This window comes from Penicillium oxalicum, chromosome IV, assembly GCF_001723175.1.
Source record: "Penicillium oxalicum strain HP7-1 chromosome IV, whole genome shotgun sequence".
In the NCBI taxonomy this organism is placed as follows: domain Eukaryota; kingdom Fungi; phylum Ascomycota; class Eurotiomycetes; order Eurotiales; family Aspergillaceae; genus Penicillium; species Penicillium oxalicum.
In genome coordinates this window covers 2,914,198-2,933,836 of record NC_064653.1, presented here as the reverse complement: position 1 = coordinate 2,933,836, position 19,639 = coordinate 2,914,198, and the positions used below count along the sequence as shown (strand labels likewise).

The 19,639-nt window shown below is 50.1% G+C and overlaps 6 protein-coding genes and 1 non-coding gene across 7 annotated transcripts; 3 read left to right on the top strand and 4 right to left on the bottom strand.

Annotated features, from left to right (window-relative positions):
• Positions 1-222: 222 nt before the first annotated feature.
• POX_d05798 (uncharacterized protein) lies at positions 223-8,133 on the top strand (the record flags this gene model as incomplete). The annotated part of the gene is made up of 1 exon (XM_050114635.1): positions 223-8,133. One exon carries the CDS (start codon positions 223-225, stop codon positions 8,131-8,133), a length of 7,911 nt encoding a protein of 2,636 aa, XP_049969586.1.
• Positions 8,134-8,590: 457 nt separating this feature from the next.
• POX_d05797 (uncharacterized protein) lies at positions 8,591-9,766 on the bottom strand (the record flags this gene model as incomplete). Its single annotated transcript, XM_050114634.1, has 5 exons — positions 8,591-8,873; positions 8,944-9,085; positions 9,153-9,403; positions 9,517-9,624; positions 9,696-9,766. The coding sequence occupies 5 exons, from the start codon at positions 9,764-9,766 to the stop codon at positions 8,591-8,593; spliced, it is 855 nt and encodes a 284-aa protein (XP_049969585.1).
• A 1,552-nt stretch (positions 9,767-11,318) lies between these two features.
• Positions 11,319-11,390, top strand: POX_tR103. The gene has a single exon. It is a non-coding gene; the product is annotated as a tRNA-Arg (tRNA).
• A 662-nt stretch (positions 11,391-12,052) lies between these two features.
• Positions 12,053-12,658, bottom strand: POX_d05796 (uncharacterized protein; the record flags this gene model as incomplete). The annotated part of the gene is made up of 1 exon (XM_050114633.1): positions 12,053-12,658. One exon carries the CDS (start codon positions 12,656-12,658, stop codon positions 12,053-12,055), a length of 606 nt encoding a protein of 201 aa, XP_049969584.1.
• A 385-nt stretch (positions 12,659-13,043) lies between these two features.
• POX_d05795 (Cullin-4A) lies at positions 13,044-15,772 on the top strand (the record flags this gene model as incomplete). The annotated part of the gene is made up of 4 exons (XM_050114632.1): positions 13,044-13,088; positions 13,155-13,553; positions 13,640-15,534; positions 15,601-15,772. 4 exons carry the CDS (start codon positions 13,044-13,046, stop codon positions 15,770-15,772), a joined length of 2,511 nt encoding a protein of 836 aa, XP_049969583.1.
• A 716-nt stretch (positions 15,773-16,488) lies between these two features.
• POX_d05794 (DNA replication complex GINS protein SLD5) lies at positions 16,489-17,476 on the bottom strand (the record flags this gene model as incomplete). Its single annotated transcript, XM_050114631.1, has 2 exons — positions 16,489-17,166; positions 17,300-17,476. 2 exons carry the CDS (start codon positions 17,474-17,476, stop codon positions 16,489-16,491), a joined length of 855 nt encoding a protein of 284 aa, XP_049969582.1.
• A 1,100-nt stretch (positions 17,477-18,576) lies between these two features.
• Positions 18,577-19,223, bottom strand: POX_d05793 (uncharacterized protein; the record flags this gene model as incomplete). Its single annotated transcript, XM_050114630.1, has 3 exons — positions 18,577-18,877; positions 19,002-19,109; positions 19,198-19,223. The coding sequence occupies 3 exons, from the start codon at positions 19,221-19,223 to the stop codon at positions 18,577-18,579; spliced, it is 435 nt and encodes a 144-aa protein (XP_049969581.1).
• Between the last annotated feature and the right edge of the window lie 416 nt (positions 19,224-19,639).

The following is a 19,639-nucleotide window of genomic DNA, read 5'->3' as shown; positions in this document are numbered from 1 at the left end:
CGGGTATGTAGCACGCTGCGCTACTGTTCTGGAAGATGGGAGCTCGGGCCACCTCGTGACCATGCTAACCAGAAGTAGCTAGCGTGATGTTGCGGGATTCGAACTTTGCGGAACAATGTGGAGCCGGATACCGTTCAACTTTTTTTTGTATTCAATGCGGATTGAGTAAAAGTTCGCAAAGCACTTTTGTCGTCAGCAGCGCCACCTGTCGCACTTCTCAAGATGGTAGCGCAAGGCTCACGAGCCAAGCCCACCAGGCGCTTGAAAGGTGGCACTGAAACGACAAAGACACATCGATTTGAAGGCTTTTCACAGCGTATCGCAAAGCTCAAGATCGACCCTATCCACCGAGTGCGCCGAGCGAGCTTTGGCGAAGATGAGGGCGAAACTACATCTTATTTCCGGTCCGCCCTCGATCACTGGGTGGACATGAACTTATCAGACAACTTCACACAATTTACTCGTCGTGTCAACAACCTTTCCGAGAGTCTCGCGCAGATTGTATACCATGAGGAAAAGATAATGGGTCTGCTGGTGGAATTCATCGAGAAGAGAGATCAAAACTCTTTGGAACCTCTGTTGAGCTTGCTTGCACAGTTTGCAAGAGACTTAGGCGTTCGCTTCGAGAAACATTTCGCCGCAGCAGTCACGCTAGTCGCATCTGTTGCAGCCACCCACCCTGATGTCGAAGTTGTCGAATGGAGCTTTACGTGCCTGGCATGGATCTTCAAATTCCTGTCCCGTCTTTTAGTTCCCGATCTGCGCCAGTTGCTCATGATCATGAGCCCCTATCTGGGTAAGGAACGACAAAAGCCTTTCGTTGCTCGATTCGCCGCCGAGTCAATGTCCTTCCTCATCCGCAAAGCCGGTCTCGTCTACTACAAGAACAAAAAGCCTCTTGAGAATGCCGTATCCTTCCTGTATGAGGACATATCTCAACATGCTGAAGAAGGGAAAAACACCGATTCATACAAGGAGGGTCTCATGGTCATGTTCGCCGACGCGATCAAGGGAGTGAACCATGGGCTTCATTCAAATGGAGTTGATATCCTTCGATGCGTGCTGGATCAAGTTCCGCCAAGTTCCGCAAAGAGTGGACTGCCAGCCGAGGTTGCTACCGGAGTAGTTATCAACCTCATTCACCACACAACACCCGATACATTCGGACCCATTGTTGATACCGTGAAGGAGTACATCGAGATACGTTCTAGCGCCGGAAAGAACATAAATTTTTCACAATCATGCCGCCTCATCTTTGTCTGCGTTGCAACCCGAAAAGCATCCAGAATCAGGGATTGGAAGTCTGTTCATCAGACTTTAGCATTGCTCCTCAAACAAGCCGCGGCAAACCCAACCGATCATCTGGAGGCCATTCCCCAGCTCCTGGGTGGAGTTGCATACGCTCTTCAACTATCACCAATGGATGAGATGTTGCCGTTCATGCGATCGTACATGGACCTGGTCTCGGCTGGCCCCCTCTCAAAATACTTCCTCTTCTTCTGTACAACATTTTCAGAATGGGGATCTGAGCGTTTCCAGAGTCTTCTGGTCCCTTATCTCCAAAAATTTATCAATACTTCGTGGAAGGAACACGAATTTGAAACTTGCCTGGCTCTTCTCCGGCTCCACGAAACTGGGTGTATTACCCCCGAACCATCGAAGCCTGGCTACGTGTCTTGCCCAGATGGACTGAAAAGCCGCATTCATAATTCTCTAGTATATCCGGCAAAGGACCAAAGCTTTGTCAACGCTTTGGTGAAGCTTCCCAGTGCGATATCTCTATTCACAGATCCTTCCACGCTATCCAAGATCGTGAAGAAATTGCACGCCAACATTCTATCCGCCATGCGGGATGCAGCGAATGAGTCCAACGAGGATAAGTTCAATGAGCTTGCTTTCTACCTTGGCCAGGGCTTCAAAGTCTATGTTGAGCTGGCCAAGGAGGCGAATTTGTTGGACTCGAGTTTATGGCAGCCTATCCTAGCTGCCTCTGCGAAATTCTCACGCTTGCCTCTGTTCTTAGACGGTGTTCTTATCTTTATGTGCGCAGTTCAAAGGCAAGAGACAAGTCCTGAGACAGATTCTGTGGATGCCTTTGCTTCCAAGTTGATTCTCAACTTGTCCGGCCCGTCTCACCGATTGAGGTTCGTCTCTCTTCGGATTTTGCAGCAATTGGTGGTTCAATATGCCAAAGAGGACCCGTCACCAGTCGCACTGGCCATCGAAGTCGAGGAATCCCCCTTGACCTTGCAAAGTGCGAGAACCATTCAGATGCATGTTCGAAAACTGGCGCTTCTCTATCCTCAAGTCGCGTCACGAAAATGGATGGCTACTTTGATTCCATACTTTTGCTTCGGCCTCTTCTCTAAAAAGCTAGCTCCTCTGTGGGATGACTCTGCTGCGGCTCTCAAGACCATCAGCGAGCACTCAGAAGGAGAGAAGATAATTTCTGATCTTTCTATCCAGTGGCTGCAAGAGCGGGACTCTGCAGCTCCTGGAGGTGAAGAATCGGAGGATGGAAAGGAGACCAACTTTGTCGCCAACGACTACGAATGTTTCAATGTCAACAACACCGAGCGGACAATCAAGACAAACTGGGCCACTGCTCAAACACCAGCACAGACTCTTTCCATGCAATACGAGAAGGAGCATGAATTTGCCGGTCTGATTCCTGAACAGCCTCGAATCCATGCGCTGCAGGTCTTGAATGCCGCTCCAAACGTCGCTGAGAAGCGGTCTCGCCAAATTGTGCCCTTGTTCCTTTCGTGGGCTCTTCGTGACGACCAAGACGACGCTCCGTCACCCGACACAGACGTGGCTGCCCAGGGGTCCGAGACACCGGTTCGATGGGGTTTCAAGGACCGCCTATCGATGCTTGCGTTGTTCGGGCAGTTCTTGAACCCCAGGGTACTGTACAGGGGCCCCGAGGTCCATGAGGCAATCATGGGTCTTCTCTGCCACGGAAACTCGGAAATTCAAAGAGCGGCTTTGAAGGCTCTCTTCACTTGGAAGAATTCGCACGTCGTTCCTTACCAAGAAAATTTGCTGAATATCCTTGATGAGTCCAGGTTCAAGGACGAATTGATGGTTTTCGTCCGAGTCGGAGGAGAAGATAGTCTCATCGAGCAGGAGCATCGTCCAACTCTGATGCCTGTCCTTCTTCGTCTACTTTACGGCCGTATGATTTCGAAGGCAGGGGCCAGCTCTACTCAGGCAGGGCAGTCTGGTCGACGTAAAGCCATCTTACGGACCCTCTCGCATCTCTCGGAGGATGACTTCCGACAGTTCATCGATATTGCATTCGGACCCCTTGCCAAAGTAAACGTGACATCGAGCGCACAAGAGGATGAACAGGCATTCATGGAGGAGTTGACGAGCCCCAGAAGGCAGCTTGGTCTTCTCAAAATGATTGACACTGTTTTTGACACGCTGCAAAGTCGCATGGCATCATACACCACTCAGGCAATGAACGTGATCATCTACTGTCTGGTCCGCGCTTGCAGGTCTCTGTACGACGAGGGCAGTCCGCTTTACGTGGATCGAGAGGACGAGCGACTTCTCTCAATTCTTCAAAACATCCGTCAATCGGCTATCCGTTGTTTGAGCTTGGTCTTCGCTGTTTCTTCGAACCGGGATTGGACTTCGTCTGTTCAGATCATCTTCCGAGAGCTCATTGATAGCAGACTTGAGCAGTTCCCTATTGAAACCGCCCAGGGTGTCTCTGGACTATTACGATTATTCCACACTTGGGCATCGGCTCCTCGATCGACTTTCTATCTAGTACAACACAACCGGGACGTATTGACCAAGATCATCGATATCCTCGCTGTCGAATCTGCTCGTGACGAGGTCAAGATCTTTGTCCTCGATGAAGTCCTCGTTCCTCTCGTCAAGCTTGCCAGCGGCATAAAGCTCAAGGATGACGACACCGACGAAGACCAGCCGATGTCGGACTTCCCACCAGAGCAAATTCGCACCGAAGTTCTTTCCCCTTACCTCGAGCATGCTCTGTCTCATTTGGGACGTCTTTTGAGAAGAGGTCCATCAAAGCCTGTTCTTTATTCGGGAGTATCTGCCCTTTCCTTGATTGCACCTTGTGTTGAATCGTCTGGCGAGACATCGGGTCTCATTAGTATTGCAACATACTTGCTTCGGCAGCCGCCTGATCGTGTCAATCCTAAGACAAAGTCGGGCTTGCTACGCATTCTCGAGCATTTCCTACCCTTGTACCAACCTGATGATGATACCGAGCTTTCTCAGCAGGTGTTCGAGGCGGTCTCCTCTATGTTTGATTACTTCAAAGATGATGCGAATCGAGAGGTCCTGGCCAGAGTCTTCAATGCCTTGGCCACTCACGACGATCAACTCACAAAGGTGGCCGAACTATGTGCTGATCTGAACTCTCGTTCAGTGAAGAGACTGGGGCCTGACTATGAGCGTCGCCTTCAGGCTTTCAGAATCATCAATGAAGAGCTGTCTCAAGAGCTCAATGCCAGACAATGGAGGCCACTCATTTACAACATGCTTTTCCATGTGAAGGATGAAGAAGAACTCGCCATTCGTTCAAGTGCCAGTTTTGGTTTGAAACGCTTCGTTGACAGAGCTGCAACAGAAACCGCCGACGCCGGTTTTGAGGCTCTTGTCAACGATGTACTGCTGCCTTCGCTGAAGTTTGGCATTCGGCAGAAATCTGAGTTGATTCGTGCTGAGATCATTGCGGTGCTTGGATATTTCATCAAGCTCAATCCTTCTAGGCCACCCGTGCAAGACATGCATGTTTTGCTTGTTGGTGATGATGACGAAGCTTCTTTCTTCAACAACATTCTCCACATTCAACAACACCGTCGAATGCGCGCTTTGCGTCGACTTGCCACAGAGGCAAGCAAAGGAAGCATTGAATCTTCTAATTTGGGTTCTATCTTCCTGCCACTTGTCGAGCACTTTGCTTTCGACGGGGCAGAAGACGAGAGTGGTCACAATTTGATTGCAGAGGCTTTGGCCACCATTGGCTCTCTCGCAGAATGGCTTGATTGGAACCAGTTCCGCGCCAACTTCCGAAGATATCGCAGCTACATGCAGAGCAAACCAGAAATGGAGAAGAACATTCTCAGATTACTGGGCCGGATGTCAGATGCCCTTTCAAGCGCGACTGGTCAAAAGAAAGCGATGGACTCTGGCTCAGGTGAAGAAACCCCCGATGACGTTGACAAGATGGACACCTCGGATTCGGTTCAATGCAGGCTCGCAAAATCGCTGCCCAACCTTGAGAAGGTCTCGTCCGAGTTGACGACTAACTTCATTCCTTTCCTTACCAACTTCATTCACCATAAGCAAGAGGCGGAAATGAGTCTGCGTCTGCCCGCTTCTGTAACAACTATCAAGTTGCTCAAGATTCTTCCTGAGCAGGAGATGGCTATTCGGCTTCCTGCTGTTCTCCTTGATGTTTGCAGCACGTTGAAGAGTAAAGCTCAAGACTCTCGTGATACGGCACGCAAAACTTTGAACGACATTGCTTTGCTGCTTGGGCCTGTCTACTTTGGCTATATCCTGAAGGAGCTCCGCAACACACTCCTACGTGGATATCAGCTTCACGTGTTATCCTACACTGTTCATTCCATGCTAGTCTTCACCACAGATCATTTCAATCAGGGAGATCTGGACTATTGTATGGAAGATCTTGTCGCTGTTGTGATGGATGACACCTTTGGTACTGTCGGTCAAGAGAAAGATGCCGAAGACTACGTCAGCAAAATGAAGGAGGTCAAGAGTAACAAGAGCTATGACTCTATGGAGTTGCTTGCTAAGAATGCCACGATCAGTCAGCTCTCAAGTCTCGTGCGACCACTTCAGTCATTACTGCGTGAGAAGCTGAACACGAATATTGTCAGGAAGCTTGATGAACTGATGCGACGCATTGGAATCGGCCTTTTGAGAAATCCCTGTGCAGAAAGCAGGGAGATCTTAGTCTTTTGCTACGAGATTATCAAGGAGACATACCAGGACAAGGCGCCCACTACAGCGCAGGCTGCCGCGCGATCGGAGAGAGAGGAACGTTTCCTGGTTCGATTGCAGGGAGCCAAGCGAGGCGAGAAGCGAGGCACGACAGCATCACACATCTACAAGCTGACTCGATTCGCACTCGATATTCTTCGTGCCATTTTGAACAAATTCAACTCACTGCTGACCGCAGCGAATATTGCTGGCTTTTTGCCCATCATTGGCGATGCACTCGTGCAAGCCCAGGAAGAGGTTAAGATCTCTGCTCTGCGGCTGCTGTCCACCATCATCAAGCTTCCCTTGCCTGAGATCGACGATAATGCGCACGTCTACTTGACCGAGGCCGTGAAGATGATCAAAGAGTCACCAAGCACCAACTCTGAGGCGTCACAGGCTTCGCTGAAATTGATATCCTCGATGATTCGAGAGCGCAAAGCAACCAAGCTTCGTGACGGCCATCTTGCATACTTGCTGCAGCGGCTCACCGCCGATATTGAGGAGCCCGACCGTCAGGGTGTGACATTCAATTTCATCAGGGCGGTAATGTCGCGGAAATTTGTTGTCCCGGAGATGTACGAACTCGTGGACAATATTGCAACCATGATGGTCACAAATCAAACTCGCTCTGCGCGTGATCTGGCAAGAGGCACTTATGTTCATTTCCTGATCGAATATCCACAGGCTAAGAGCCGGTGGACCAAACAGCTTGGGTTCCTTGCTAAGAATCTGGATTACAAGCATCAGGAGGGACGACAGTCGGTTCTGGAGGCAATTCATCTGCTTCTGTCTAAGACTGGTGATGAGATGGCCCAGGATATTGTCAGCACATTTTTCCTGCCAGTCGTCCTTGCCATGGCCAATGATGAGTCGACTGAGTGCCGCGAAATGGCTGGAGCTTTGTTAGGCCAGTTCTACAGCAGAGCGGACAGAGAGAATATGAAGTCGATCCTGACCCCTTTGCACGCTTGGCTCGAGCAGACCGACAACATGGCTCTGGGCAGTATTGGTTTGCAGGCCATGCGTATCTATTTCGAGGCTGATGAGACTGAAAAGGAAAAGGAAGGACGCTTTGTCATCCGCATCCTGCCTGGCTTGATGGAGTCCGTCCTCGAAGACCAGGAGAGTCAGAGCTGGGAGACTCTGTACTTTGCCTTGCAACTCTTCACAAAGCTTTGCAAGACAAATCCCACACTGGGACTGAGTCCCGACTGCGTTTCAATTTGGGGTGCTGTTCAAGAGTCCCTCTTCTTCACTCACGCCTGGGTCAAGACCTGCGCTGCAAACCTCATTGGCATGTGGCTCGCTGATGTGGCCAAAACAAATTCGGTCACTGGATATAGTGAAATTCCACTTGCGAGCAATTCCGGCCTTCTCTTGGACCGCGATTCGATGCTCAAGCTGCTCCGGGCTAGCCTACGGTCCCTGCGCACGCCAGGCATCTCCGAGGAGCTTGCAATGCAAAGTGTTCGCAACTTGGTCTTCCTTGGGCGATGCTGCGCCCAAAACGGTCTCGAATTCCAGCAGACCGATGCCGAGGTAGCGGAAGAGGCCGCTTCCGAAGACGAGGACGAGGATGACGATACCGGAGATAACATTGACGGAGACGAGAAGAAGACGAGCGGCATCAAATCCAAGTCTGCGCTCCGCTATATCTTCTCTCAGATTTCATCCCTCCTACGCAGAGAAGTGATTTCAAGCAGACCCAATGTTCTTGTTCCCAAGACTGCCTCCATTGCTCTTCTCGCGGCTCTTATTCGTCACCTGGAGGCTGAGCAAATTCTTTCGTCCCTGCCTGTTATCCTTTTACCTCTGCAGCATCTGACAGACGCGTCCATTCCACCCCCTCGCTCTTCCGACGAGACTTTCCAGAATACCTACAAAGCACTTGTCTCCAACAGCCACGAGGTCTTGGATCTGTTGCAGAAGAAGTTCGGTACCACCGAATACATCGCCGAGATGACCAAGGTGCAGGACCAAATCAAGGAGCGCCGTGAGGGTCGCCGTGTCAAGCGCCGAATCGAAGCTGTCGCTGACCCTGAGCGGTTTGAGCGTGATAAGCGAAGAAGAAACGAGCGGAAGAGAGTCAAGCGCCATGAAAAGGGCTTGGAGCATCGGGGTAAGAGACGCGGATGGTGAGCAAGGGAGAGTTGAGATTTTGCATGCTGTTTTTCCCCCTTGGAGGATGTCATGAATGATTTGGTTGCATCGGCGTGGGAAAAAAAACCATTCGGCGTTTGGGATAATAAAAGGGGGCCTTCTCCATTGTGTACATACCTTCTTGAGGAATTGATTTATGGGTTTCCTGCCCCACTGCATTTTGTTTACCAAAACCTTTTGAGAAAAGTTGTTTTTGTAAGGCTAGGTCAAGTGAATCAAAAATGATCCCAATCAGGTCATTCTTCTACATTCGGGATCTCCAGTCCAAGTAGGTAGGGAAGTACCTACAGCTCTGGTTGAGGTTTCATATCGCTCGGATTTAGGTGAGAAGGAATGCGTCCATTCAATCACGTATAATTTCTAATCAAGGTCCACTTCAACTTGTGATCTCTCAACAGACACAGTGAGTATCTCGTGGCTCTAGGTAGGCCATGCACTACAACGGTTTCTGTCCAATCACCAAATAAAAACTATAACTGAAGTAGCATCCGATCGTTCGGAGATCTTCCAAGACGCCATCGCGCAAATCGGCAATCTGTTGCTCAGACTGAATATCCTCGAGCTTGTGCAACCGGAACGAAGCTGTGAGACCATGCGCCATGACATTTGTAATAGTCAGATTGAGCTCATCCCTCATCTCAGGCTTGTCAAGTTCGATGGTCTCCATTTTACAAGAGACTAGTTCACTTTTCTGGAATATGCCAAGTAGGTTGTGGATTCTGTGAGAGTTTATATCGTCAGTCCACCACCTCGGGTTCTCCGACTGAGAAGAATCTACACCAATCTTACTCTGGAGTCTTTCCCAAGCTATCCAGGGTCTTGTAAAAGACCTCCATCATACGAATCGCTCGGGTAGGTGTCACCCCTGGAGGTGCCTTGACGACACATCCCTGGGGAGCGCAATCGGACCACTGTAAATGACCACCGGGTCCTATTGTCACGTCAGTTCAAGACTTTTCAAGCCATGTGGCTCAAATATAGCATGTCGAATTACATACGCAAGAGAGCCACCACGTTGCGTACTGCGGTGGGCCATTCATTGGAGGAGAGGGCGACTGCTAAAAGCCGGACATTGACCACGTCGTATTTGCCCACGAATTCTTCGGGGAATGGCTGGAGAACATTCTGCAGATGGAATGAAAGATTGGTGCGCTGTGTCAAGCTCTTGTAAAAAAGGTCATCGGAGATGTCGAAGCCATCCAACTGGCAAGTCTCGGGGACCACCGCCGCAAGTTCGCGCAACCATGCACTTGGATTCATGTTATATCAGCATCATGATTTCCATATGGAATATTTGCAAGGGAGAAAACAGATAAGTTCTCGTTCAATGGATCAAGTAGTCGAGTACGGTGTCGAACTAACCCCGTGCCCGTGCCGACATCTGCAATACGCATGTGCTCATGTTGTTCGATGGTCGGGTGCAACAGGTACCCAAGATGGGACTGCCAGAGCCGGAATTGCATCTCCAGTCTAGATATCACCCGTTTGAATATTGTCTCCAATTTTTGTTTGATTCCAGCTCCATCGATATCTTGACTGACCTCTCCTTCTCGGCTGCATCTCGAACTAGGAGGTACTCTCCGGGACCATTGTTCGGGACTGTCACGGTCATGACTAATTTCGATAAGGGGTTGGAGGGCGTGAGCTTTTAGAGTGGGAGACTGTCGAAATCACCTCGCTGTGGCTCGTGATTTGATCTGAAAGAAAGAGAAAGGGTGATGATCTGTTCAGAAGCTGCGAGACGACCCACAGCCGCGGCGGCAAGGGTGTCTTTAAGAATCTCACGGAAAAAGAGAGAGAGAGAGGACTCGATATTCGGAAAATTCCAATAGTCTGTGTACTGCGCAATGTGCGCACCTCAATGTGGGACTTTGAGCATGTTTGCGAAACCTGAATGTCGCCGTATGACAGGATCTGCATCTACTTCCTGGCCATGCGAACTATGAGCAAGTCTTGGGCACTCGTTCCTTATTCGTGTCTAGAAGAGGAAGATCAAAAGGCAACTATGGCTTAAACTTACCCAAGTGAAATTGGAAAGTGCCTCATTCCACAGTGGCACCAGGATTGACTTTGCTAGCTCTGGTGAATTCACCTTTCATTGCAGGCATTCTATACGTAGCCTCGCTCAGCCGAGCACGATCACTATCGGGTGCACTCAACGAACCGATGTAGATGTGCACAGGTAAGGAGTCCGTGTAACCTTTTTGACGGGGCTTGCATACCTTGGCTTGATCGATTTCCGAGCTGTCAGAGCTGTGTCCCACTCACGTCGTATCACCTACTGAGCGGAGTATTTTCCGGAAGACGAGGCAGGAATCAATCTCACTCAAGGCTGGCACTCGTAGCCGAGTTCGGCCATCTGGGCCATCTAACTGGTCTTTCCCAAGGTGATAAGCCTACTAAAAGGGGAAGGACGAAGATTGGGAGGGGGGTTCTACTCCGTAAAAAGCAATGGAGCAAGGAGCGATCCGGGAGACGTTCCATGCCCAGCCAATCGTACTTTTCGATCGCATCAATCGAAATGAGCTTGATCTTGCTACCTATCACCTCCTCGACCAGGCTCTCTCCTCTATATATGGGGGTATTTTCCGATAGTTTGATGCTTGCGACTCCGAATCCCGACCAAGAAAAGAAAAGAAAAAAAAAAACGAAAGGTATATCCAACTACATCCTAGCCAATGATATGTTTTTACGTATCACCTGTATCCTTTGGCCAATCAAGAATTGCGTTCAATCACTCAGATAGCAGACGAGTGGACATGTCATCGTGCATGATTTTCCCACGCCGTCATTGGAAGCAATCATTGATTGGCTTCGACTGGTGGACTCCGTTACTCATGAAGTGCGCCGTGTACTTGCAGCAGTTCCGAGGCGATAAAAGTGTGGACATCTCGATGGGACCCCCGGGTTGTTCCTGAAACGATCGGTGGCCTAGGTAGGTAAGCATACTGCGACCCACATCTTCGGAAGAGCCGCAATCATGGGTGTATGCACAGGTTCACTGGCATGTGCCAATGAGGGGGTCAACTGAACTGCCAAAGAATAGTAACGTCCAATTGAAGCTCTTACACTGCACGTGGCTGTATTTTCTTTGAAGTAATCATTTTCAAGACTCCCATTCATCAAATGGAACAGCTTGGCCTACTGGTATAGCTCCCTCCGTCGGCCGGCTGGCCCAATGGCAAGGCGCTTGACTACGAATCAAGAGATTGCAGGTTCGACCCCTGCGTCGGTCAAATTTTTGCTTTCTTGAGAAGCTACCTTAATCCATCACTACGCATCTGCCAATCTCGGTCGATTCCCTGCGTCCCTAAGATGTTCACGGGTCTTAAACGCAAGTGGCATTCTCGTGCCTGTGGCTCCCCCCGAGATACGAGTCTCAAGTTATAGGCCGGTGAGCATGCGTTATCCATCGCAATGCAGGAGATCAGTTTGAAGATCCCTTCTTCAAATTGTCTTGAAAGATGTTGACTCAAATGCCTCTCAGGGATGAGGCGGTATAACAATGACTGAATATATTCGCGCTCTTCCGTGACCTATCAAATCGAGTGTACCCAGCCTTGACAACTAGGTACATTTCGATCAGTTTCCATGTTGACAGGCAAGATGAGCAAGGAGTTCAGTAGTTTTTTATAGCCACTTTTTATGGCATAATGAATGTATAATACAAGTAGGTAGGAGCACGAGTTTCCCATGATTTCTGCACACCAACGATCTCCAGGTGCTGTCTTCTCATCGCGCAGCGTCGAGCATCCTTTCCTCGAGGTCCACTCCTGCTTGCGCTGGGCCTGCCATGCAAGCAGAGTATCCACGAGGCTCATGACAATATAAGGAATTGAGTCAGATTCCTTCATTTCGAACCAAGGCACTCGGTTAACAAAAAGGAGTGGTCTCATCTTCAAGAGCTTTTTTGTGCTGTAGATTCTAAAAGCTGACGTCCATCCAGACCGAAGCTCTTGACGGTGCCGTCCTCCCAGAACTCCAAGTTCCCATCCGTGTGTCCATGAGTGAGTGTCTGCCCTTTTTCTTTAAGCAAATCCTCGAGTGTCGTTCTCTTGTCAAAGAAGATCCCCAAATGATCACTCATGACATGCCGGTTCGAGCATGACGGGCATTGAATCAAGACAGTGCCACGGTGGTAGCCCTGTTTCGACATGCGGTGAGACGAGCGTTCTCCACAAGGCTTGCAAGTGAAGACTATCTGATATGCCTCTTCGTTGCGACGCCGTTCTTCGTTTCTCTTCTGGCGATCGGTGTCGGTTTCAGTTCGGTCGCGGGGCTCCTCGGTCAGAGGGCTTGATGATGTGGATTTTTGGCGGATAGCAGAGCCCTGAAAATGGTTGAATAGAGAGTATTTGAAGAATGATGGTGTATAGCTTGAGTGGGAATAGACGATCTGTGAAGAAATAAGTCGTTGAGAGGGCCTTGTTGCTGTCGCGAGTGTGTTTGGGGCCGACAGCAAGGAACGCAAAGACCGCAATCCTCCTGAGGTAAAGGGACGCATATTGAATGGCTATGACTCAGATATCTGAAGAGATCAATGGAGGAGAGGGCGCTCAGTAGTAGATTTTGGGATTTCGAGGTTGCAGAATGAAGGAAGTTTATGAATGTTTCAAAATTTACTGCGATGATGTATTGGAAGATAGAACCGTCTTGTTCACTTTGCGCCGCACCGCCTCCTTGACCGCCATTACACCGCTCGCAGTCTGACGTATCTCCAATTGGTAGTGCCGAAACGCTTTAATGATTTTCCGTAGCAATCCGTAGCAATACTCCGCGGAGAGGGACACTTGGGAGGAAGCAAGTGGGATGAAGTGAGAGCTCTTTTTCCTTTTCTTTACCTTGCTTCACCTTCCATTACCTTCCTTCCTCTCACAATACGCTCAAACATGGCGTCTATGAGAGCTCGTAATAAGATCCGGGCTCCACGACGGGTACGTCACATCTCATAGATCTCACAATTCAGAGCATCGAGCTGATCATTTGACTGTAAAATCAAGAGTCCCGCATCTGCGCCAACTGACGATTTTGACACCATCTGGAAAGTTCTCGCATCATCACTCACGGGAATTCATACCAAAAATGCGTCAAGCCTCTCATTCGAGGAGCTTTATCGAAATGCATACCGGATCGTGACGCTCTCGCGGGGCCACGAGCTTTATCAGCTGGTCAAAGCTCTTGAGAGAGATTGGCTGTACAACCATGTACGGTGTCAGGTCGCAGAATCTATACTCCCGATTCTTCTACGTGCGGAGAATTGGCAGGATGGGAGTAGGGTCGTGCAAGACCAATCCAATGAAAGGCGTGCTGCAGGCGAACGTTTTCTCTCGGTCTTGAAAGAAACCTGGCAAGATCATCTAGTGTGCATGGGCATGATCACAGATGTCCTGATGTACATGGTAAGTAGAAGAAAGCGAAAGAAAAAAAAATAGGACCTGTTATTCCGACAGCCGTGATCAATCGAACCCCGACTGATTTTCCCCAGGATCGTACAGTTTCCGTGGACCGATCTAATCCTTCTATTTTTGTCACGTCGATGGCACTGTTTCGTGACAATGTGCTCCGCGTCCCTGTTCGCCCTGATTCGCCGACAACTGTCGCAAACGTTCTCGAGTCAACAGTCCTCTTTTTGATACAACTCGAGCGAGACGGTCATATGATTGACCGGCCACTGATTCGAAAATGTGTCAACATGTTGGAGGGCTTATATGAGACTATTGTCGAGGAGGAGACCGAGAAGCTGTACGTCACCACTTTTGAGCCGCAATTCCTCAACGCGAGCGTGGCTTTTTATCAAAAAGAAGGAACTCGATTGTTGGAGGAAGGCGATGCTATGACATTCTGCCGACAGACCTTGAAGCGCATCGCCGAGGAAGAAGAGCGATGCAATGTCACGCTTGCTCCCGGAACTAAGTCCAAGATCAATGAGGTTATCGATCGGGAATTGATCTCCCCGAACATCGGAGAGGTAGTGCGTATGGAGGGCACTGGCGTTCGGCATATGCTTGATCAGAAGCAGTTCGACGGCCTGCGAGACTTGTATATGCTCAACGCGAGGGTTGATGGGAAGAAGAGTGTTCTGACCCAGGAGGTGAGGGCACGGATTGTGGAGCTCGGCCAAGCGATTAATACCATGTCGCTCGCACCGCCACCAGACCCAACACAAGCCACCAATTCGGCCAACCTTGACAGCACGAAACGCACAAAAGATCAGAAAAAGGAGAAGAGCGCAGAAAAGGAGAGGCCTGTCAATGCTCAAACCGCATCAGCCATTAAATGGGTGGACGAAATCTTGGCGCTCAAGCGGCAATTCGACAACGTCTGGCTGCACTCCTTCCAGTCAGATCAAACCCTGCTCAAGTCGATCGACGACAGTTTTGGGGAGTTTATCAACCGGAATATACGAAGCTCAGAATTCCTCTCTCTCTTCTTCGACGAGAATCTCAAAAAGGGTGTCAAAGGGAAGACGGAGGATGAGGTCGATGCATTGTTGGACAATGGAATCTTACTCCTGCGTTACATCAAAGACAAGGATCTGTTTGAGACGTACTACAAGAAGCACCTGGCCCGTCGACTTCTGATGAAGAAGTCCGCCAGCATGGATGCAGAACGGCAGATGATCTCGAAGATGAAAATGGAGGTCGGCAATCAATTCACCCAGCGAATCGAGGCCATGTTCAAGGACATGACCATCTCGCAGGATCTGACGACGAGTTACAAACAACACATGTCTCGGACTAATGCAGCGGACGATGACCGGCCGGACCTGGAGGTGCACGTTCTGACCAGCACTATGTGGCCCTTGGACGTCATGGGCAAACACAAAGACAAGATGGAAGCCCCACCGTGCATCTATCCACAGCAGATCAAGACGCTGAAGGAGAGCTTTGAGAGATTTTACCTTGACAAGCACAGCGGACGCCAGCTGTCGTGGCAAGCGCCCATGGGTTCCGCGGACATTCGTGCCAAGTTTGTGCGGAGCAATGGCAAAGTTCAGCGCTATGAACTCAATGTATCCACCTATATGATGGTCATTCTGCTGTTGTTCAATGATATTGCCGACGGCGAGTCCTTGACGTTCACTCAAATTCAAGAACAGACCCAGATCCCGGAGAACGACCTCGTCCGCAACCTCCAATCTCTTGCCGTCGCCCCGAAGACACGGGTATTGAAGAAAGAACCTATGAGCAAGGATGTCAAAGCGACAGACCGCTTTTCCTTCAACCACGAATTCCAGAGTCCCTTCGTAAAGGTGCGCATAGGCCTCGTCGCTGGGAACGCGAACAGGGTTGAGAGCAAAGACCAACGCGAGGAGACGGAGAAGAAGGTGAACGAGGAGCGTCGGCATATCATTGAGGCCGCCGTAGTGCGCATCATGAAGTGAGTAGACTCTAACGGCCCTTTGCAGTATGGTGTCGAGGAGTAAGAGACTAACGATCATTGCAGGCAACGCAAAACCCTGACTCACCTGAACTTGATGAACGAGGTCCTCGCGCAACTCACCTCACGCTTTGTGCCCGACGTGAAGATGGTCAAGCAGCGGATCGACAGTCTCATTGATCGCGAGTACTTGGAGCGTCTGGGAGACGAGGCCTCGACATACCAGTACCTCGCATAATTTTATTCGCCATCTACTGTCAACGATGAGACAAGAGGGCAACAAATTTCTCCGTGCCCGAATTCTTCTGCTTCAACTTACTCTTTCTTCAATTTTCATGGGTTTAGCGATTGGCGTTTCACCGAAGGGGTATGGGATAGGGTGAGTCGGTCTGAACGTTTGATTAGCGTTGCACAACCCTCTGTCATACATTCCACCTCGTTACTGCCGTGTGATGTGAAGCACAATCATGACGAGAAATATGTGCTTATGACTACATTTTTATGAAAACTTTACTTTGGCTCCTGGATCGATTGTATTCATTTCTACGTTGGTTCTGTATGGTACCAATGACTGCGGACTTGTTGGGCCAGGTGAGCCCAGACAGCCTCCAAGGAGGCCCTGAACAATGATTTGTATTCGACCTCAAAAAAAAGAGGCTTGATTTTTGGTATCACGTTGTCATAGCATACGAAAAAAATAATGAGAAGCAATGAAAGACTTGAAATGACCCCGAACACGCAAAAAGAGAAAAAACAAAAGGAAAGGAAACAAATACCAAACGCCCATTTAATGCCACGGCCAAAGGTTTTTTCCCCAAGGATATCATATCTCGTCCGTCTTGCCGTCGTGAACTTGAAGAGAGAGAAAAAGAAGATTGACTTTCAAATCTCTGCAACTCGACATCCACATCTTCCACCTTTTTATTTTCTTCTTCTTCCCATTCTTCGTCCATTTCACAACAACTCCACCTCCCCCTTCTCCCACGCCCTCTTCACTCCATCCCACCTCACCACCCAAATATCTCCCATGCGCATCGTCACCCCAATCTCATCCACCAACTCCCCATCCCCATTCTCATTCTCTCCCTCCATCACCACATCCACCTGCGCCGCCAAACACCTCACAAAGACCACCTCCTTAGTCTCCGGCCCCTGCACCATACTCGTCCCCCCCGCATTATCATCCAACCGCCTCAATTGTCGCGGAAACGCCCCGAGAAACGACGCCCCATAATGCCCAGCTAACAATGTCTGATGCGCATGGACAAAGCTTGTTTCTGGCCCAGACAGCGGCGCCGTATCGATCAAGGCCGATACGTCCGGCACCGAGTCTTCGGGCATGGCGTTCGTCGCGGACGATTGCGATTGCGATTGCGACTGGGACTGTGAGGCGGTTGCTGAGAGCGGATTCTTGTTGCGACTGGCTAGTTGGACGAGGTAGTGCATGCTGTGTTTGGTGAGTTTGGCAAGTCGGGCGCGAAGCAGAGAGCGGATGATGTATTGGGTTCGTGCAAGGTCTGTCTGGAGGATGGAGAGGCGCAGATTGAGATTGGGATTGTGGGTTGTTGGGCGTGATGTACTGGAGAGGTCGGGATCGGCGGATGATGCGGCGAGGTCTTCGATTGTTTCGATCTGATCTAAGATTTTAGCGATGGGAATAATGGACCGAGAGGATCGAAAGAGAGAGAGAGAGAGAGAGAGAGAACGGAAATGCAGATCCAAAACTTCTCGAGTCGTAATGGGGACAGAGCAGGGGATGTAATACCTGTATTCGCACACGATCCATCATGCGTTCCATCAATGGCGCTGGCCAGGGCAGTACTTCAGACACGGCGCGTTCGGCGACCCAGAATCGCGTCAATTGCTGATGATCGATGGCCGCAGATTCAGGACTGGCCCCGGGACCACGGTCCACCGAGGCGAGAATATCGTCAATGTCCATCGGGGTAGCCGAGTGCGTGCCACTGTGGGGAGGGAGGAACAAAAGTGCAGACGGATAAAGAACCCAAAAGGGTCTACAAAAAAAAAAGAGGTGGTGCACCGTCGATTGTCGCGATTAGAGGCGGAGGGAGGGGCGGAGATCGGAGAGGAACAAGCTTGGGTGGAGCGGGGCGGGAGGATCGGGGCAGGTATGCGGCGTGCCAGGACTGCGGAGGGTCTGGACTCGAGATGAGACTGGGCAAGAGAGAAGAGTATTTGGTGCAAAAATGATAAGAGATAATTGAAATTGCGAACACGATGGAGCAAATTGAAGTGACTCAATGAGATGCAAGATTTGAGAAGCGCTATGAGCGGCGATACAAAGAAAGCCGGGCCACCAGTCCTGCCCGTATGCTGCCGCAAGATAGTAGTACTACATACTGTAAGAAAACTTGCAGATCTCCATTCTCGGTGAGCGACAAGATTCTTCCACCGCTGGAGAGTGTCCTCATTCTCAACAACTTCCAAACTACAGTAGTACCATCCGTGTAAGAAATTGCATAAATCTGACAAGAATCAACATTGGTACTGGTAGGCTAAAAAAGCTCTTGGGTATGTCATTAATAGTGGAGATTGAAATCCATCACAAAAAGAGAAAACATCAAGGTAAAGCGTGACGTGGTATAAGTGGAAAAAAGGGAAAACAAAGCAATAAACTTGCACCGGCCACGGTCACGTTCAGTCATCGGTCAAAGATCCCCCCTTGCGAACCACACAGTCTCAATCATCGGAAAAAAAGGCCGGCGAAGAGACAGAACAGAGGTCTGTCATGATTCGCATGATCGCATAGAGGCCCCCATTGAATAGCATAGCCGCGGCGACACAGCATTTTCCTCGGTCGAAGCAATTGATCAAGGGGATGCGAAGGGGGAGATTGAATGATTGGCGGGCATGCAACACTCCGCCAACCCATCGAAGTTCATATCCCTCGGCCCGGAGGATCATTCTCGCAAATAAAGAAAGAGGGAGGGAGGGGCCAAAGTCGTAAACGGGGACCGGAGCAGGCGCAATGTACCGGAATTTTCATGATCAACTCCAGGGCTTTGCGCAACGCAAACACATTTAGACCTTTGAGGGAGGGGGGCCTGGAGGCGGACTGTAAGCCCGGCTTGCTGCGTGAGCAGCAGCGGGCTGTTGTAGCTCGATGCCATTCTGCTGTTGTCCGGGGTTCTGGGCGCCAAAGTAGCCGTAGTTTTGGGGGTTTGCCGAGTATTGAGGGGGTGGTGGCGAGCCGTAGTAGTCGTTCTGGTTCCCGTAGTAGACCGGTTGATGAGGGGGAGGAGGTCCAGGAGGAGGCGCCATCCATCCCGTTCCCGTGATAGGGCGGAGGCCATGACGACGACGTCGACGGGCGTTGAGACAACTGCATGACGCAATGATGGTCAGTTTGAACGTATGCTCAATAAATCGTGATCGCAAGACGTCATTGCAAGGAGAGCAAGGAGTCCCAAAGGCAATCGGAAAAAGCCAAGCCAGACCATACTCACGAAAATCCGAGGAACAAGATGAAAGCACAGAAGACGATGACTGCAAACGCTACCCAACGACCCCAGCTATCCCAGTCGGAATGCCCGCCGCAATCATCATAAAAACCGCTGTGGGGATGAGATTAGTGTTTTGCTCATGAGGGGCACATTGTATATTTCCAGAACCAAAGGACAGAGAGAATCACACAGAACTTACCAATAACGTCGTGAAAGGACGGCCATGGTATTTTGGGCGGAGAAATCGAGGGAAGAGAGAGATCGCAGGAGGTCCGTGAAAAGAGAGCTCCGTCAAGGCTCAATCCGACAATGTTTGCGATGATGGAAATCCACCAGCCCGTTGATCTTTTGAGAGGACTGAATGAAGACTAATGAAGATGCTGGGGGGGCGAATTCTTTGTGAATTGTAAACCGAGAGAATGGAGACGACAGTCTCAAGTCACAAGTGGATGAGGCTGGGGGGGGCCAAGAGAGAGCGAGAGAGCGAGAGAGAGAGAAACGGAAGGCGGGTGGGTCTTGGCACTTTAGGCTGCAAGGTTGTGATGATTTCATGAAAATCCAGGGCTGCGAGCAGGTTCGGACGGGGGTATGAATTTCCATACAAAGAGCCCACCGCCCGTGTAGGGGAGTTTTCGCCCCAT